Genomic DNA, 20835 nt, shown 5'->3' with positions numbered 1-20835 from the left:
TTCCTCCCAAGTTGAGGGACAAGAGACCCAGGGTCTGAGCTATACTTGGTCATGTTTAATGATCCTACTTTAGCAGGGTCATGAGCCTCCAATGCAACCATATCAAGAAGTTCCTTTTTTTTTTTTAAACAAATAATATTGCATCTTTTTAAAAGATTTTATTTATTTTATTTAGAGAGTGAGAGAGAGAGAACAAGCAGGAGCACGGGTAGGGGCAGAGGGAGAGGGAGAGAAGCAGACACCTCGCTGAGCAGAAAGCCTGACAAAGAGCTTGATCTCAGGACCCTGAGATCATGACCTGAGCTAAATCCAAGAGTCAGAGGCTTAAACAACGGAGACACCCAGGTGCCCCAAATAATACTGCATTCTTCTTCTTTTTTTTTTTTAAGATCTTATTTATTTATTTGACAGAGAGAGATCACAAGTAGGCAGAGAAGCCTGCAGAGAGAGAGGGGGAAGCAGGCTCCTTGCTGAGAGCAGAGAGCCCGATGTGAGGTTCTATCCCAGGACCCTGCGATCATGACCTGAGCCGAAGGCAGAGGTTTAACTCGCTGAGCCACCCAGGTGCCCCCAAATAATACTGAATTCTTAATTCATACCTGGATACTCTGCCTTTCAAATCCCAAAAATTTAAATTTCCATCCATATCTCCAAGAACTAATGTGTCACCCTTCCAAGCGATGCAGGTAATACTACCCATACTTCCCTAGAAAACAAAAGCAATAGATACACATAGTTTTCACCACTTATAAGTCATCATAGCAGAGTAATGTTTTTACTTAATAAATGTGATAAAATAATAAAGATATTTTAATAAAACTTAATTATAAATGGTTTTGCTTTGGTATGTATGCCATAAAATACTAACAGACTTGGGACACTAAAAGAGCTACCTAGCTTATCAATTTCAACCATAAAGAAACCGGAGATTTCAGTTTGATGGCCATTAAGTTATCTGAACTAAATTTGTAGAGAAGAGGTGCTTTTTGAGGAAGAAATACCTTAAAGAAAGCAAATTAAAAGCAATAAAGAGAAGAAAAGAAAACCCTTTCTAAAGGGCCCTTGTCTCTAACTTCTCACTCACTGCAAAAGGATAAATCAGTCTGTTCCAGAAGAAACTCAGAGCTGTTCCATAATTAACTGTGCAGCAGTTTTTCTACTGAAAAGAGGATCCAAAGCTTCCCTGATACCTTCTGGAATAATGACAGTAAAAAGATACTGTAGATTAAAGGCATCTGCACAATCTGAATGCACAGAAGACGCTGCAAAGACATATGGAAACCGGAGTATAAGAATGAAACAGTACTGAGGTAAGTCCAAGGGGAGGAGGGGGGGTAAGGAGGGGAGAAAGGAGCTTGCAGCTCTATCTAACAAATGCACAGAGATAACGTGACGAAGACCTTAAGAGCCTGGGCTCTATAGTCAGCTACTGGGGCTCAGATCTGGACTTCATCCTGTATATTTGTTGTGTGGCTTGGGGCACATTTACTTAATCTTTCTGAGTCTTAGACTTGTTATCAATAAAGAAAGTTAAGCTCATGAAACTTGGGGAGTTCCTATTAGTATTAATACATTTATACAGGAAAGGGCTCAAAACAACGCGTGCTACACAGCAGTCAATAAATTGCTCATTATTAAATAATATTGCTCAATTACTTTTTTACTTATTAACAGAAATCTTGTTTGTTGCATTTATAAAACAAAATAAAAATAAAAATCCACATGCTCAGTTCATAGTGGGAAAGCTCCAGGATGGCCAAACAGACTGTTAATAGACCGGTCCATGCATCAAATATTACACAAATCCTCGTGGTAGTCAAGAAATTAAAGAAAAAAACTGGATTAAAAATGAGTATTTTAAAGAACTCAATAATAAAAAACTTAGAAAATTATGTTAAATAGAGTTCTATATAATATGAAGCCACACTTCAAGATGTTATTTCCATTTTCCTGACCACATTAACAGAATGTTTAATTCAGAATTGGCCTTTCAGTTTACTTTTTTTAGCCTTGAAAACTTCCACATTTTATAATCTTACTTCCTAACCTCTAAAACTAAAAACTAAAGCTTAAATAAGCTCAGAAGTCAGCTTGTAAGTGACATATTAATAAGACTTATATAATTAAACAATCCAGACCTTTCTACCTGAGGGTTTGTTGATAGGATACAAACCATATGCAGACACCAAGGAGCTTTCAGAGGATGTGGCATAAAGTCGCTTTGTGGCTCCAAATAATCCCAAGAGAATCAATTTAAGATTAAAACTCAACAGAGTATTATTAGCTGACACTGTTATGTTTCTGTATATAAAATGTGATGTTCAAAAGATCAGAAGGCTGACAGCAACATCGAGATACTCATTCCCTCCTACTGTTTCAGTTTTCTGAATAAAGACAGTCAACTACAGATGCTCCAAAATTTAAAATATGCCAAGTTTTCCTTTTCTTTTTATCATTTTTATATACTCTATAGCTCTGGGGCCATAATGCAGAGGGAGTCAAGTCAAAGCAAATGTTTAATACTTTATGTTTGGGAGGAGAGTAAGATAAATACTGGATTAAAATGATCAAACAAAACCTCTGCCTAAATTCTATATGACAGTCCCTAGGAAATATTTAAATTACAGAAAATAAAAATAATGAACCAAAGCCAATTTCTCGTGTATTATTCAGTAGCTGTTCAAACACCTTTCCCTAAAAGCAACCTAGCTGGTTTTAGGGGAAGGAATTTTCCCTATGCACTACTTTCACTGGAGACTGCATCTATATTAGGCTGCTCATTCCCTGAGAAAGGAAAGCTGTTTCCAGCTGTGGAATAAAAGGCTCTGGCAGGCAGCTAGAGACCTGCTATACCCTGACTTTGGACCTCCACAAAAAGAGACAGAATCTTAAAGGCTGTGAGGCACAATTACCATCCCGAAAGAAACTTCTATAAAAAGGAAAAGTAGGATCTACGGTCTAAAAGCTTTAAACTTTTTCTGGGATAAGGAGGAATTGGCATCTCAAAAAATTACTAGATTTGTTTCTACATCCTAATCGCAAGTGTAAAGTGATCAGAAACAGACAGAGCTGCCTGTGCGAGGTGCTGGAAGACTTCAGGTAAGGCCTTCTCCGCTGTTCTAGAGCAGGAACTCTCTATATTCCCAAGACAGCAAATCGTATTTCAAAGGACAGCTACACTAACACTGCAACTCACAGGTCTGCTCTCCTTAGCAGTTTTTCTTCCGATACACTTAAAGTAAGTTCCTTTTCCTATTATGACCAAATACCAACCTTTCATATTTGCATTACTACTTTCACCTTTCAAACTAATGACATTAGAGAAAGTTCAAAACAGACATTACTAAGTCTCAGGTATGAGTTGTTCTATATAATGGTAAAAAAAAAAAAATAGTAAAAATGAAACTTTCACATGTTAATTTCCATTTTTAGTAGAGAAGGTGGTTTGGATGGCCTCAACTCTTCTCATGTTGTTTTTAAGGACGATGTGGCAGCAGCCTCTAACAGACCCCCCACTGATCCTGCCTTGTGATATTCATGTCCCTTGGCATCACCTCCCAAATGAACAGGACTGACCCGTGAACCAGCAGCACTGAGGGAACGACAAAGTGTGATTTCTCAGACTGGGTTCTAAAAGACACTGCAGCTTTCTCTGTGTTCTCCTGGATGACTCACTGTGGGGGAAGCCAGCTGCCATGTGGTGACGACACTCAGACAGCCCTATGGAGACTGTCCCTGCGAGGAAGAACTGAGGCCACCCACCAAGAGCCAGCATTACTTATGGCCAGGTGAGTCAGCCGCCCTGGAAGTGGACCCTCCCACCCCAGCCACCGTCCTGAGCCACCTGCAAGATTCAGGGGTTAGCATTCAACTAAAACTGTCTATTTTTAGATGACATTTTAAATAAATACATTTATGAGATCATCTCATGCCTCCACTTAACCATTATAACAGTACTAGTTAACAAAAACATCTTCTCTATCCATTAGAAACAACCTATAAGATACATGTGTACACAAATTACGAACTAGAGAACCTCAATCAGAGGACTTCACAAGGTCCTAGAAGGACTTGTGCTACGGCACCTACAACCCGATTACTATTACCCCAAAATGATGCTAGACTGTAAGTCAAATCCTCCAAGGTAATGCCTGAAGTGGAAAGAGGAGAGACCATGGAATCCAACAGCCAGACCTCAGTTTAAAACTGTCGTGTCACTAAGCTGGGTAACACCGAGAGAGTTACTGATTCTCCCTTGATTCTCTCATGGTTGAAACGGAAAGAATTCCTCATGGATTATTAAGGGGATAAAAAATAAGTAGCACATGGTAAGTATTTAATCTAAGTAGTCACAATGTTATTCTCTAACAGTTTAATCAATGATAATATCTCCTTAAATAATCAAGTTTATTATTTACATTAAACCTTCCTGGAATAGCTTCACAACTTAACTATGGCTTCACTGGAAATGGAATCAACAAAATCTTGGATAAGAACCCTTCATGAAGATGTAATCAAGAGTTGGACTCACATCTGGTGGAATCCGAGCACTATCTTTCACCGAGTTTCCTTCCACTGTGAGATGATAGACTTGGCCGTCATTATCAGTAAACACAAAATGCTCCCGGGCAGAGATGTTCTGACTGAGTTCAGATTTACTTTCTGCCTCCTGCAACAAGCTTCGGAATAGAGAGGAATAAGATAAAGATATTTCTTTTCCCTAGAGCGACACACACATTAATTAACTTGCCCAAAATACAGATGAATTAACAAAAGGTCCAAAACTATTTGCCTAAAAAGAGAAAAAAAAAAGCACTGACACTAATCTTTGCCCAACTAATAATAGGAAAGCACAAACTACACCCAACAGGTCATATACCCCAGACAGAGAGATGTAGTCATCTAGACTTCACACAAGAAACTTGTTCACTGTTTCTGCTGCAGAAAGAGAGGCCTTACCTTTACCCATCATTCTCGCTGAGGTTTATTTATAACACTGGTGGGGATAGAAATGAGGACAGTCCATGTAAATCTAGCTTTTGCTACACATTTGCTTTTGTGTCTAAATGACAATATGATCTACCTGGATGTTCACGCAACATTCATTTGAATTCCAGAAGCTGAAGTTTAGGGAACAGAAGGGTAGTAAGAATAGTCATGCTTGTTAATGGACGCTGACATGAGGTTATTACTGTACACATTACTGACTGCGCTAAGCAGTGAAATAATAAAATTAGCTCTTCAGTTGTCCAGGTATGGACTGAAATACAAGGTACTACTGATGCCTTTGGATGGCACTTGGCAAGTTCCCCACAAGGACACTGGTATCACGAATGAGAGAGGCAGGAACCAGCACACCGCACCTGATTACGGAGGACTCCACGATGCTCAGCTCTGTGTCTGACACCACAGTCTGGCGGGCCATGGCCTCTCGGGTGGCCAATTGTTTCTTTCTCAGGCTCTTCAAGTTGTGAGATGGGGACCACTCCTGAGAAGCAAAGATAGGCACACCTACAAGTGCTCAGTTTACTCCTGTCCAACAGTCTTTCCAGAACAGCTGGGCATTCTCGCCACTGCTTGGCATCACTTATTACTGCACAAGAATTTATAATTTGTTCTTAGGTTTTATCTATTTATAGAAAGGCTGCACAAATGCATTTTAATTAGTGCTTAAGGCAGATTTTAATACTCTACCCTCCACCTCCTTCTACTTCTAATCTTTAATGAGAGCTTAAGGTAGAAGAGTTTAATGACAAACTTCCAAAAGCTCTAACTTTTTGATGCCTTGTTTTTTGGTTTCTTTTTTACAAAACAAAAATAATAAATGCAATTATGGTATCTTCTCTTCCCTATCTCTAGCCGTCCCCCATAGGTGCACAGGGTGAGATGATCACATTCCTCCAACCACGGCTCACTGTCCTCCAGAGGCATCTCATATCTCTCACTTGATTGATTTATTCTTTTATCTTCCCTCCCATTCTAATGCATTCAATCTAACATCCTCTCATATGCATCAACTCTTCCCAGTAGTTATTTTACATGCCTGTATTCGTAACTTACATAAATAAGGCTTCCTCATATCCCACCGTCTCTAACTCTTTTCATTCAGCACAGGGGCAGGCCCATCTCTGTTGCTTGTGTCTGCTACCGAACACTGCAAGAGCATCCGCCAGCCTGTAGTCTACCTGTTCTCCCAGCAGAGAACACCTTGATCGCCTCCAAACTCTTGGACAAACAACACTGCAGTCAATAGCCCCTTGGAAGCTCCTTTGGGACCAGGGGCTAAAGAGCTGGCGCCCAGGGGATGTCTGTTTGCCCAGGCGCTGTCAGTCTGCTCTGCAGAGCACCTCACCAGTCTGTATTCCTCCCCGCAGTGCATAACGATTCCTGCAGCCTGCACTACACCCTCTACTACCTCATCTACCTGCACTAAACCCTCATCTGATGCTATCTGGCTTCCCAGTTTCTGTTAGTTTCAAAGTTACATCCTAGTTATTTTATGGTTATTTTATTTTGCCCATCTCTAAAAACTGCTGAGTTTGACTATTTCTTCATATCCTTGTTGGCCTTTTAGGTTTCTCCACCATTCGCGAACTGTTCGTGTACTTGGGCCCTCTTTCTACTGGGGTTGGTCTTTTCACTGTGTATGTGCAGGAGTTCCCATAATCCTAACTCCCTATAGGGATTAGTCCTTTGCTGGTTTCAGATATTGGCAAATTTCTTTTTCCAACTTGTCTTCTCTCTCTTTTTTAAAAGAGACTGAATTAATTAATTAATTAATTTGATAGCGTGCACAAGTAGGCAGAACAGCAGGCAGTGGGAGAAGGAGAAGCAGGTTCCCCGCTGAGCAGGGACTGTGATGTGGGACTTGATCCCATGACTGTGGCATCATGACCTGAGCCAAAGGCAGGCGCTTAACTGACTGAATCATCCAGGTGTCCTCAACTTGTCTTCTCTATTTAACTTTGACATTGGGGTCCTTCATTGAATAGAAAGCATCAATATTGATTAATCAAATACATTTTTTCTTTTTTTGCCATTTGGTTTGAGCTTCTAATGTCCTTTCCTGCTCCAGAACAGAAAAATATCTCCTATTTTTTACTATATTAATTATATAGCTTTATATTTTTACATTTAGGTCTTTAATCCCATGGAGCCCACTTCTGAATATGGTATTAGGTAGAGATCCAGTATTTTTCTCCATAAAGTGAGACCATTTTCTCAGTATTGTCCTCTCCTTTTTTTTAAGGTTGAGGTAGCTCTTATGACCTTTATTCTTTCACAAATCTTTTTATGATTATCATGTTTAAACATGCATATGTTTATCATGTTCCTTAAAATATCGAAGTAAAAGCTTAACTGGAATCGCACTAATGCAATATTTGCTTAACCCATCCAAGAAAATAAGGGTTATCACCAGGTACTTAGATCATCTTCTTTCTCTCAACACACATTTTTAGCAAGGAAATAAATGATAATAATGATTTCAACTCAAGCTAAAGAAAAATATTCACCACATACGAACATGCCTAGATACACTAGTTGTTCAGTTGTAACTTACCAAAGCAGTTACTGCAGGGAAGTTTTTGGACATTTCTCTAAGAATGGTACAAGTCCTCACATCCCATAACTCCAGGGGTTTATCTTTGAATACAACTGCCAAATACTGCCTAAAATAAACAACATTATTAAATACACCCCCTTTTGCAAAATTTTTGCCATAAGTAATATAAATAAACAGTTAAGTAAATCAGAAAAGTCACATGATTTATTCTAAACACAGACCATATAAATTAATATTTAGTTCTCATTATTAATAGTCATTAAGAAGGTAAAACCCTAAGACGACCTTTGAGAGCCATAGAGCCACAATTAAGCAAGGAGCCAGGTAAGAAAAATGAGAAAAGGCACAAGTCCACATTTCACTGTAAATTTATCAATTTACAGTAACTGTCCCAGGGCTTCATTTTCTCATACATGACATGAGAACACCACTATCTATCCCAATGGATTGGTGTGCAGGTTCTGGTAAAAATTAAATGAGAAGATAAAGGTTTTCACAAAGTTCCTATCATGCTGACACCAAGGAAATGTGACTGAGCAGGAAGATCCCTATATCCTCAGTGTACCAAAGGCCTTAGGTTCTCTCACTCAGGACAAAGTCTGCCACTTGATAATTATGTGGCCTCAGATAAACCACGTAATCTTTTTGAGTTTTATTCTACTTATTTTTATAATGGTGTTCATAACATCTGTCTTACTCCCTCACTAAATGCTCTAAGAATAAAAAAAGGGAGGGAATAGCACACATGAAAGAATTTTATTCTATCATTATGGATTATACAAAGGCAGTATGTTACATTTTTTATTAAAGCTAACATAAAGGAATCTAATGGCTTATACGTAAATAACTAATGTAAGACAGAATCCGGTAAATGCTACAAAGATTCACTACGAAAGAGGAGATTTATTTTGACAACTGGGCAATGGCATTCTAGGCAGAGTTACAAATGTGACAAATGGCCAAGACAAGAAAGGACACAGAGTGGGGGAACCTGCTACCTGAAAATGTAGAGCATGTAAGAGCATTCACCATGAGAAAGAAGATCGAAGTGTGAATTTGGGATCGCATTATGAATATGCCATGCTAGGTTGTGCAGAGATTCACTCTGCAGAGAACAGTGGATCACTGAAGGTTGTAAAGTAGGCGGGATAAAGTGCTCAGTTGCTTTCGAGGTATTAACATAGCAGGTGTGTGTAAAGTCAAGACTGACTGGAAACAGAAGAGACTGGAATCCAAATGATTTGAGCAACTCTCAAACCCTGTAATCTCAAAACTCTTTCACATTTTTAAAAATTACTGAGGACCTCCCCCAAAGAACTTTTGTTTATGTGGTTTATAACAACTGACATTTTGCATATTAGAAATTAAGTCTAATAAATTAAAAACTATGCTTATTAATTCATTTTAAATTAAAGAAAATAACTAGCAAGATGGTAGATTTAAATATAAGCCACACTGATAATTATACTCACCATGAATAGTTTAAACACTACAATTTGAAACACAGATGACCAAATAGGAAAACAAGCCCCAACTACATGCCTTCTAGAAGATACCAACTTTAAATGTGAAGACATAGATCAGACACAAGTAAAAGGTAAGAAAAAGATGTACTATGCAAACACTAATCCAAAGAAAGCTGAATGGCTATACAAATTAGACAAATCCAACTTACTCCTGAATAAAGAACAGTACCAAAAATAAAGAGGATATTTCACAATGATAAAGAAGTCAATCTAAAGGACATAACAATACCAGATATGTACATACCTAATAAAAGAGCTTTAAAATACCCAAAGCAAGAACATGAGCTCTTCAAATGAAGCCCAGAATAAAGTTAATTTCAACACTCATCATTCAGTAATAGACAGGAAAGCAGGCAGAAAATCAGTATGAATATGAGATCTGAATAACTACCAACCGATCTGAACTGACAATTATGAAATATTCTAATCACTAACAGCAGAATACACAATCTTTACCAGTGCATATGGAACATTCACTAAGACTACAGTCTGGGCCATATAACAATCACTTTAAATTTAAAAGGACAAAAATAACATAAAATATGCTCTCTGACTCTAATGGAAACCATAAATTAACAGAAAGGTATCTGGAAAACCCCTAAACATTTTGAAATTAAACAAAGTATCTATAAATATTTCATGAAAATTTAAAATTATTATAAAGTGAATTAAAATGAAAACTCACCATATCAAAACATGTAGGTACAAAGAGTAGTGCTTATGTGACATTAAGTGCTTATATTAAATTTTAAAGAAAAGCCTAATTCAATCATCTAAAGTTCTATCTTAAGAAACTAGAAAAAGAAAAACATATTAAACCAGAAGTAAGCAAGAAAAAGAAAAAAAGACACCTATGGCATTCAATGAAAAGAAAATAGAAAACCATAAAGAAAAATGAGAGAAACTAAAAGAGTTTCTTTGAAAAAATCAACAAAACTGACCAATATAATTTACTGATATGAGAAATAAAATATAATAAAATAAGGTCAGATGAAACTGACCTTAAAAGATTAAGAGAATACCATGAACAAGTTTTTAATCAATAAATTCAACAATTCTGATGAAATGGACAGATTACTTGAAAGACACTAACGAAACTCAGTGAAACCAACCAACCAAACCTTAATAGTCCTGCAGCTATGAAAGAACTGAGTACGCACTTAAAAACTGTTCCACAAAGCAAGTTCTAGGCCCAGGTAGGTTCACTGGTGAATTCTTCCTATTTCAATAAGGTATAATACCAATTCTACACAAACTCCTCCATAAAAAAAAAGAAGAGGAGGGAATATTTCACAACTCATTTTACAAAGTCAACATTACTCTGATTCCAAAGCCAGACAAGGATATTACATGAAAACTGGATCAATATGCTTAATGAGCACAGATCTAATAAAATATCAGCAAATCATATCTAGTAATATATCATCACCAAGAAGAACTTATGCAAGGGATGGAAAGCTGGTTTAACATACAAAAAATCGGTCAATGTAATTCACCCCATTAGGCAACCTTAAACAAAAATCCATCATTATGAGGATGTCCCTAAATGCAGAAAAAGCATCTGACAAAATCTATCAGCTATTCAACGATACAAAGTTTCAGTGAACTAGGTATAGAAAACTTCCTCAACGTAATAAAAAGTCACCTACAAAAAAATCTACGGACATATTTAATGTTCAAAGACTCAACACTTTTGCAGTAAGATCCAGGAATAGAACAAAGATGTCAGTTCTCATCAGCTCTATTCAACATTGTACTGGTGATCCTACTCAGTATAGCACAGCAAGGGGAAAAAGGCCTACTGTCTAGAAAACAGAGATGTAGAAGAGTCTTTACTGGCAGACAACATGGTATGTCTATAGAGAAGATACTAAAAAATCAAGAAAAATGCAATTAGAAATAATAATTAAGTTAGCATGGTCATGAGGTCAATACCGAAAAATTAACTATTTCAGTATACCAGTAATGAGTAATTGGTAATTGAAATTTTAAAAAGGAAAAAATACATGTATAATAGCACTGAAGAAAAAAAAAACAAAAAATAATTACCAAATGACAATGAAGAAATAATTACTGAAAGGCATTAAATCCCTAAATAGGTGGAACAATACACCATGTTCACAAATCACAACACTTGTTAAGGCATCAATTCTTTCCCACATTGGTCTATGGATTCAAAACCCCAGGAAGCTTTTTTGGTAAAACTGATAAACTAATTCTAAAATTTATATGGAAATGCAAAGATCCTAGAAAAGCTAAAGCAATTGTGAAAACTCTTTTAGAGCTTACTCCTTCCTTCTTTGTTCTTCCAATTGGTTTTCATCCAGTCTCTGTTTAATAATCGTGCTTTACATGTATTTTCCCTTGGAATGAAAAACTCAGAAACTTACTGAAATTAAAATAGGTCTAAATTATAAACAAAGAAAATCAGTTCCTTGATTCAACAAACCCATGTTGAGATAGAAATGCATATGAATTTCACTAGATAACAAATCTTCTTGGTGACAGGCATTTATATTCCTACTGCTATAGTAGAATGAAACAGCATTACTGGTTTTACCAATATAATGAAATTTTTTTTTTCATTTTATTTTGTTTCTTTTCAGGGTTCCAAAATTCACTGTTTATGCACCACACCCAGTATAATATTAAGATTCATACGAAAGTTATCTCATCTTTCTAAAAAGTAGTAATTAAAAGCAATAGCAGTTTAATTTTGTGATCAAAGTATTTTCTTGGGAATGGCTGCAAAGCACCATTTACTGTCACTAAGAAATTCTATATGCATTCTAGCACAGTCTTACTTTCTTAAAGATTAAAAAATATCCTTAAGGTTCTATTGTGGTAACACCACAGATTTCTTTTTGATTCACACTTACTTCAAATGAGATACTTTAATCATTTCGATGGGTGATTCATCATTGCCTCGTTCACCGCGAAAAGCAATGCTCCTACCTTTAATTGCAAATATTAAAGAAAATGTAAAATATCAGATGAAACATCTAAGACACAAAAAGCTATACACACCAAAGGAATCTGACCAGTGCTGCCTCTACTCTCCCATTCATTCTTCTACTTGCTTCTAAGCTCTTTCAAGTTATCTAAATTCAAAACGTATTCTCAAAAGCATCATCCTCGAAGACCAATAATATACTACTTGTATTCAAATATCTCTTATAAAATGCTATCTTCCTTTGTTACAGAGTTTCTTGAATATTTTCAGTGGTTTCTTTCAAATAGTTATATTTTAGAAATTCAAAAACACCAATTTCCAGAGTTTCAATACATCTATGGTAAAGAAATGGTCTACTGGGAAACGACTGCTATATTTAAAGTGACAGAAACACTCTCATGCTCATAAATACTAACCAGCAGGGAAAACACTCTTTAAACAGATATTTTTTTTAAAAATATTTATTTATTTATTTGACAGACAGAGATTACAAGTAGGCAGAGAGAGAGAGGAGGAAGCAGGCTCCCTGCTGAGCAGAGAGCCGATGCGGGCTCGATCCCAGGACCCTGGGATCATGACCCAAGCCAAAGGCAGAGGCTTTAACCCACTGAGCCACCCAGGTGCCCCACTTTAAACAGATATTTAAGATTTTCTCTCCCAGGTACAAATTGCTCAACTGAAATACTTTTGACCTGTTCCTATCAAAAGGTCTCCACAGACTGAAACTAGGGAATGATAAGAATTAGCTAACTACCAAAGAAGCTAAACGGTCTTCTCTAATTAAAAAAGGCAAATTCTACTTTACGTCTGAACAAATACATTTTTGTAACTTTTCCCGCATTTTTATTTACATGATGCAAAAGAAAGCACGTTCAGTTCAGTGGGGTTGAGTCACGCCTCCCCACTCCACAGTGCTGTCGAATGGGGCCTTGCCAAACACCCGCATCCTTTCCTGAACATCCTTGTAAGACAGGCTAGAAAAGTCTATAACCTATGAACTCAAATATTAAGCAAGTTAATTTAACTTAAGTTAAGCAAGTTAATAACTATGGTTTACAAATTTGTTGCTCAAAAATAAATCTGTTAAAGAAAGATTTTAAGTTATCTAACAGGTCTGAGCTGATTGGAAAAAATAAAAAGGATTTTTTTTTTTTTTTTAAATTTTGAAGTGAATGATACTAGAAAACAGCAGTTTGCCCCTGGGCTACCATGTCATCAGAGAGACCCCAATACAGGGCAGGTCACTTCCAATGAGACCAGAACAACACTGGACTGATTTCAGTGGGGTTAATTCTTGAGGTTTAGTGACATACTCAGTAAATAAGAACAACCATATATTGGAAATACATATTGAGAAAATAATTTGATTTACTACACACACGTGCACACACACATATATCCTAGGATTCAAACTATCTACATATATTCTTATTGCTACACCATTTTAAAGAAACTCACTACAATTTTGTTACAAATTCTATTTGAAGTCATGTAGGTGTCATAAAATAATTTGAAACTCTCACCTTATTCTATCTCAAAGTTCGTTTTGAAATTCATTGAGTTGTAGGTTTTTAAACAATTCTGAACAAGTTACTTTACTGGAATGCCTCCTCCTGGAAAGTCTCTAAGCTCTTTCCCTCTTTAGACAGAGACTATCAAAAGTTTTAAGAGCTCTTAAAGACAGTCCTTACTTAAAAATTTATAAAGGTTTTCCTAACAAAGGCCAAAAGTTTTAGAAGAGAAATCTAACAAAGCCTACCACAAAGATTTGTGTAAAAACCATGCTTCTGGTTATCTGTAACAATGTACTTAGAAGTGATACCCTACGTACTTATGAATCTGTCTGTTGAGGCTTATGGTACTCGACTTGCCACGCACTCGGGTTTACATAATGTGCATACAAACCACCACCAGGATTCTTTTCAGGGCAAATATTTCAGAAAAACAACAACAAAATGAATATACAAAGAAGATCTAAAAAAAACCTTCCAAGTTGAAAGAAAGTTTTCTGGAATACATTCTATACATAGCAACATCTTTGACCAATATGGCAAACCCTTTCCAATCTTTTAGTAGCCTAAATACACAAACCTGTGGGAAGATCCACCAGCTGAAGTTCATTTCTCACTAATCCCATATTGTTCGGTGTTGAAGTAGCAAAGGAAAGAAAACCAGTCAAACTTGTCCATTCGATACCCCTAAAGTGAGAAATTAAGTAGAGTTCAGTCAAATACCCTTTTTTTCTGAGCAACTTATTTGAAAAATAAGTTTTCCCTACGATCTAAATTCTATTATACAAGTTAATTAAGAATATCAATATGACCTTTCATTTGAGACTAAATTACCATATGTTTCCAATATATACATGAAATTATTTCTAATTCAAACCACTTTATCTCCACATGTAATGGGGGGCGAGAGAGTTTAGTTGCCAGGATTCACAGCAGCATTAACATGACGATCAAAATCTGGCAGAGAAGAGAGTCACATGTTGCAGTAGTGTTCAAGAATTCCATTCCTTAAGAAAAAGTGGTATTAAAATATTCTGAGCCCGACTGCTTAAAGATGGGTACACTGAGGAATTTATCAAATTTCCTATTTGGTTAGGAGGGAGAAATTCCTGAAGTAAACAATTCAAACTGAGCAATGAGATTTGGAAGTGGCTGACCATTCAAAATGGTGTCTTAATTAGAGAAAAGCACAAAAGAAAAATCTCAAAGAAATGATGACAAGACAGCAAGCAACCTATCAGCCGGATGCGAGTCTCCTTCATGAGGACTGATAGCAAGTCAGTCTGCAGTTTCTCCCGCTGACGTTAACTACGTGCTACCACCATGGCTTGTGGAGAACCGAGGCCGGGGGCGGTGGGTGGGGGCAGAGAAAGAGACACAGGATAAACCGACCATCAGTTTGATCAGAGTCAAAACAAAAAGGAGAACACTGTACAAAATCATTCTGCACTGTGCTCTCTATGTAAGTCTGGCAGCGTCAGTCAGATCTGTGTACCCACAGAAACCCAAGACATACTCTCCAAGACTTATAGCTGCTGATCTGCACACCTATGCTCTACACAGTGACGCCAGGATCTCTGGACACTAAGAATCCCCGCCACCCATTCTTCATTATTTCTAAAAATCTATCTGGGGGGGCGCCTGGGTGGCTCAGTGGGTTAAGCCTCTGCCTTCGGCTCAGGTCATGGTCTCGGAGTCCTGGGATCGAGTCCCGCATCCGGCTCTCTGCTCGGCAAGGAGCCTGCTTCCCTCTCTCTGCCTGCCTCTCTGCCTACTTGTGATCTCAGTCAAATAGATGAATAAAATCTTTAAAAAAAAAAAATCTGTCTGGGAAGTACCTACTGTATACCCATGACTGCGCAAGGCTCCAGGACTACCACTGTGAACAATTTGACTGCTATCCTTCTGCAGCTTATGATCTAGCAGAAAAAAGGCATTACACCAGTGCGTCCTGGACTCCCTATTACAAAAGCACCGGTACAGAGTTCAATCAGGACTTGTAAGAGTAGCACAAAATCTGGCCTCTGAGGCCCACTGAGACCCAAAGGGCAAGCAGGGTGTTGCCTAAAAAGCATGCGGAAATAGTGTGGCTGAGAAACACTACACTGGGCTGCATTCTCTTTGAAGGAAGGTACCACATCATGCTTCTCCAGCACGTGAAAGGCACTTAATAAACTCGGTTGGATTTAATGAATGATGTCCGAGCAAAGCCTTGCACTCCTCCTTATGATTTCTAGTGTCGCACATACTCAGCCTGCTTTCCCCCTGCCTGTAAGACAAAGGCATCCCCGTTGCTAAGGTCAGAGCACAGAACAGAACGTGGAGTGGCTTTTATGTGTAGTGCGGCACTATTAGCATGCCGTCTTCGAGCAGATTCCAGCAGCGGTTTCCCTATCTGAGTCCTACTGATCGACTTGAAGAAAATAAAAGTCAAGTCGGACTTCAAAGAAGATTAAATAAGGGTGGGATTATCCCTCTATAGAAAAGAATGAAAACTCTCATCAAACACAGCACTCACCCAGGGCTCTCAGAATTAGAAAGCTATTGTCTGGGTTTACCTACACACTGAGATCTATCAAAAAACTTGTGATCACAGCAGCTCATTTTAGGACTCGATATAGGATCGCTCTGCTGGATTCTTAACTAGTGAACAACCATAAGCGTAGACTGTCAGCAGGCATTTGTGGTTCTGACTCCTACAGGTTCCCAGGCTGGCCCTGCTGATTTCTCCTGGGGCTGCTGTAGATGCTACTTCTCCACCCTGGGGGGCTGCAGGAAGCACCCACCTCTGGAAGGCCTTGAAGTTCTATAATTCTATGAAAATAACCTCGGCAAATTTATAGACAAAACCGAGATTATTATACTTTGCACAAATCAATTTACTAAAAGCAATACTGAGTCAGTCAATGTTCTGATAGCCCTGAAAACTGCTATTTTAGTAAGTTTGACACTGAAAAGAACATTGTGCTTTATTATTGTAAATTTAGCCTACTGAACAAGACATAAACTAATAATCTAAAAAAGTCTAATAATCTAAGAAAACCTCCACATACCATTTATTTATTCCTTGGTATCTTCCACTGGATTATAAGCATCAAAGGTTTTGTTTACAGGAATACAGAAGCTGCTCAGTATGTATTTGTAACATCAAACTGGCTAAAGCACCATGATTCTGAAAACAACCCACAGCAAAACCAGCTGCAGTTAGGCAGTCCCTGCCCATGTATACGCATAAGATTCAAGTATGTAAGTGATCTTTAAAAAACATGTTTAGTACAAAGTAAAAGCAACTTTTTAAAAAGTTGACCTTAAATTTGTGTATGAAAATCTAGAATATGTTGGGTTTATTGCTAATAAGTTCAGCAATTTTTATGACACATCTGTGAAATTTTCGTAATGGCTTTTAATTGTAATATTATAATCACATTAATTGAAACACAAAGACGGCAGGATTTTAACATCCTCTTGGGCATCATCTCTGAATATAAAATGTGAATTATCTTCAAAATGGTAATTAAGAGGGAAAATTCACATAAAAAAATGGAGCACATTTGTGTGATCATTCACAACATCAGCCTTTGTAGTATATCCATTATTTCGTATCCCAAGTAACACTATAATTTCAAGTATTACTCAATAACAAATATTATCACAGCATGTGTAAGTCATGTATTTAGTGACATCTACCATCTGAATGTTCCAGGAAAACAAATCTTATTTAAAACTAATAGCTTGCTGATAAACTCGCTATTGAGTCTTTATTAAAGACTTCAGTGTTCAGAAAAAAATGAAAATGTACTTGATTTTCCAGAAGCAGGTATAAATTTCTAGCATGAATCCTGGCTCAATCAACATTTTCATTTTATTGCCAAAATGTGCCTGAGGTGCATTTTTTTAGCTGGAGATAGAGCACATGCACTTTAAGTAGAAAGGTCAGTTCTGATGCCTGAAAGGCCCAGATTAAATTTCACAGATTACAATACTGAGTTTCTTCTATAAATTGGGAATAAAAATAGTGCCTACCACATAGAGAAGTGGGGAGTCAAAGAAATGGTCATGTAAAGTATTAACACTTAACACGTCCCTGGAATAAGTACTGACTAAATGAAGAATTTGACTGGTGGGTGTTGGCCACAAAAGCAAACACTATACACTAAGCCAAGGGTGAAAGGAAATGTTAAGAAAAGCAATGTAGAGGACCTGGGTGGCTCAGTGGGTTAAGCCTCTGTCTTCGGCTCAGGTCAAGATCCCAGAATCCTGGAATGAGCCCTATATCAGGCTCTCTGCTCAGCAGGGAGCCTGCTTCCCCTTTCTCTGCCTGCCTCTCTGCCTAATCATGATCTCTCTCTCTCTCTCTGCGTCAAATAAATAAATAAATCTTAAAAAATAAAAAAAAAAAAAAAAGAAAAGAAAAGCAATGTAGACAGGAAAGAAAGGGAGACAGCAGGTAGCAGCAGTGGCAGAAGGGTCTCATGGAGGAAGAGAAAGATGAACAGTCTGAGATGGCCCAAACAGACCTCTGTCACTGCACCCAGGGGACTAGTGACTCTGAAGACATTAGGACGCCACGCAGAAGTACTCAGAGAGCTACTGGAGGGCTCAGCAGGAGGTGGAGACCAACAGCTACCTGGGCTGCACCACAAACAATGTACTTGACAGAATAAGGCAATGTAGACTCTTCTGGAAATTCCATCACAATCAGTTGTCATACTTAAAGGGTTAACCTTTCCCCATCCAGAAAATACAATTACTCAGAATAAAGTATGTAGGAAGGATTAACTACGAATTTTAACATGTGCATAGACCTGTGATTATATAACGTTCAGAGGAGAGAAAATGGCCTTTCTTGTACATTTGTTAAAAGATCATCCAAAAATATGGGAGATGTAATAAATTTGTGTTATCACATGTAACTTCACAATCAACCATGACTAGAACAAAGGAAGGGGGGGGCAGCCCCGCCATGAACAAAATAATGCTGTGGAGACGCATGTGCTTCAAAACCAAGCAACTTTTCCCCTCAGCTCCCTCTGATCGCACAGCACTCATCAAACACAACACCTCAAAATGAAACTAGAAATGCTATCCAGTTGGGTTCTTTTCTCATGGTGCTTAAACAAAAAACAAATGAGATTAGTTAATAATTAACATGACTTCATTCAAATTTGTCAGGAATAGTCCTACCAATGGATCTTTATAGAAATGAAAAACAAGCTACATCCATCTGAACAAAGGAACGCAGGGACAGCCAGTGAGAAAATATCCTCCACAATCAGATGCCGCAACAGAAGTCAGACAAAATTTTCCACTGCACGATATCCTTTTACAAAGCAAACAATTAGTGTTCAGCCTTCAATAACATAACCATTACTTAAATGTGAATATTTATTATTCAAAACTTTGAGGCAAATAATCACCACTGCATAATATTCAATGTAGAAAAGTGTCCCGAACTTCTTTTCAGTATGCTTTGTTTGTGATCTCAACGTCACAATGCATACTCACTTGACTTCACAGGAGTGGACACTTAACTCCTTATGCAGCAGCCCACTGGTGAGGTGGTACACCAGGACAGAACCGTTACTTGTACCTATCGAAACGATGTGAGAGAATAGAATTACTCAAGCCGTAGTTCCAGATCTTTCCAAAAAGTCTTTTCTCAGGATTTTAATAATTTTATAAATGTATCTTTTACAAAAGGGACTCAAGCTATGTGTTAAGAGTCAATTTCTCTGGTCTACTCTCTTTTCAAAAATGGGCCTAATCTCATGTGCTCTGAGATCTTCCTAAATCCAGGGATAGATTTTTATGAAAGACTTCAACATCTAACTCAATACACATAAAATCTGAAGAAGCACTTTGCTAATAAGCTTTTTCACACATGGGAACTTCTACTTTTTCAGATTTTGAATGTTTACAACAGCAAGTCCTCAGTCCTCAGCAGAACTCAGAAACCAGATCTTTTCTGTTTTTCTTTCCAAAGATTTTTGTTTTGTCTTCATATTCTAGAAATCATAGAGATGGACAAGTGTGGTGGTTAGCTATGGATTTTGCAGTTAAACTAGCCTGAGTTTAAGCTCTAGCTCTGTCTTACACTCGTACAAATTACTTGCCAACACTAAATCTGTGTTTTTAATTCCTTTAACATGGGAATAATAGAAAATCTACTTGCTGAAGAGTAAATGAGAAGACACAGTTCAAACATTTACTATAGTACCTGGCACAAACTAAGCACATTTTTATCACTATTTCTATTATTGTTGTAATTCAGTTTGTAGTTATTTTATGTCTAAAGCTTTTCATGGCCTCAGGTAGAGTGTGTGTCTATAATTTAATCTGGAGGAACACGGCCATTCTTGGAAAAGTAATGTTTTAGTCTTCAAAATGTTTTTATAAGTTAAGCAAGAAAGGGAACGATATAATTGCTTGGACAATCACTTTCTCACTGCACATGACTTTAAAAAAATGAATGGATTCACGCAGAATGACAGAATGTAGAAATGATAGAATAGTAATAGAAATAAAAACACTAGGCAAGTTTCAATTTTAGCGTACCTGCTGCTAAATGCTTTATTAAATATTTTACAGAACTATTCTAGAAAAATACAGTATTAGACTTGTTTACATTTATCATCTATTCCACAGTAATACCTTCTATTACTGAGACAATATCTAAAGAATTACTAAAACTTTTCAATTAACAGATCATCATAATAAAATTATTTTTGCATTCTGCAAGCTTTTTGCTTTTTGAGGGGGTTGGTTTTTGGGAGTTTTTTTTGAAAGACAGCATGCGTGCATGTTTGCACACTTGCACAACTGGGGGGGGGCTGGAAGGAAGGGGTAGAGGGAGAAGGAGAGAGAAGTTTTTTCAGTATTTTATTATTTGACAGAGAGAGTGAGAGAGCACAAGCAGAGGTAGAGGGAGAAGCAGGCTCCCCGCTGAGCAGGGATTCCCAATGCAGTCTCGATCTCAGGAACCATGACCCCAGCTGAAGGAAGATGCTTAACCAACTGAGCCATCCAGGTGCCCCAAGTAAAGAGAATCTTAAGCAGGTTTTATGAACAGCACAGAGCTCTATGCAGGGCTCGATTCCATGACAGTGAGATCATGACTTAACCTAAAATCAAGAGTCAGATGCTTAAACAACTGAGCCACCCAAGTGCCCCTACATTCTGTAGGTTTTAATGATGCTGAACCTATGATCTAATATTCTAGGGGCTCTACAAGGAGCAGTAATTCCATAGTGGAACTCTGACTCTTTGCCCTCGTGAGTGCAA

At 37.6% G+C, this 20835-nt stretch overlaps 1 protein-coding gene across 2 annotated transcripts in view; it reads right to left on the bottom strand.

Moving 5' to 3' along the window:
• WDR11 (WD repeat domain 11) overlaps nucleotides 1-20835 on the bottom strand; it is a 58883-nt gene that overhangs the window by 17715 nt on the left and 20333 nt on the right. For both annotated transcript variants that reach the window (XM_059398712.1, XM_059398713.1), the window contains exons 11-17: nucleotides 19060-19144; nucleotides 14135-14241; nucleotides 11970-12045; nucleotides 7562-7670; nucleotides 5364-5488; nucleotides 4532-4679; nucleotides 600-706 (exon numbers count right to left, since the gene is read on the bottom strand). In XM_059398712.1, the coding sequence (XP_059254695.1) occupies nucleotides 600-706; nucleotides 4532-4679; nucleotides 5364-5488; nucleotides 7562-7670; nucleotides 11970-12045; nucleotides 14135-14241; nucleotides 19060-19144 (757 nt within the window). The remainder of the gene's footprint in view (nucleotides 1-599; nucleotides 707-4531; nucleotides 4680-5363; nucleotides 5489-7561; nucleotides 7671-11969; nucleotides 12046-14134; nucleotides 14242-19059; nucleotides 19145-20835) is intronic.

The sequence above is a fragment of the Mustela nigripes genome, chromosome 4 (genome assembly GCF_022355385.1).
Source record: "Mustela nigripes isolate SB6536 chromosome 4, MUSNIG.SB6536, whole genome shotgun sequence".
NCBI classification, from domain to species: domain Eukaryota; kingdom Metazoa; phylum Chordata; class Mammalia; order Carnivora; family Mustelidae; genus Mustela; species Mustela nigripes.
Note: the sequence above shows the minus strand (reverse complement) of the source record. Positions and strands in the feature narration are given on the sequence as shown.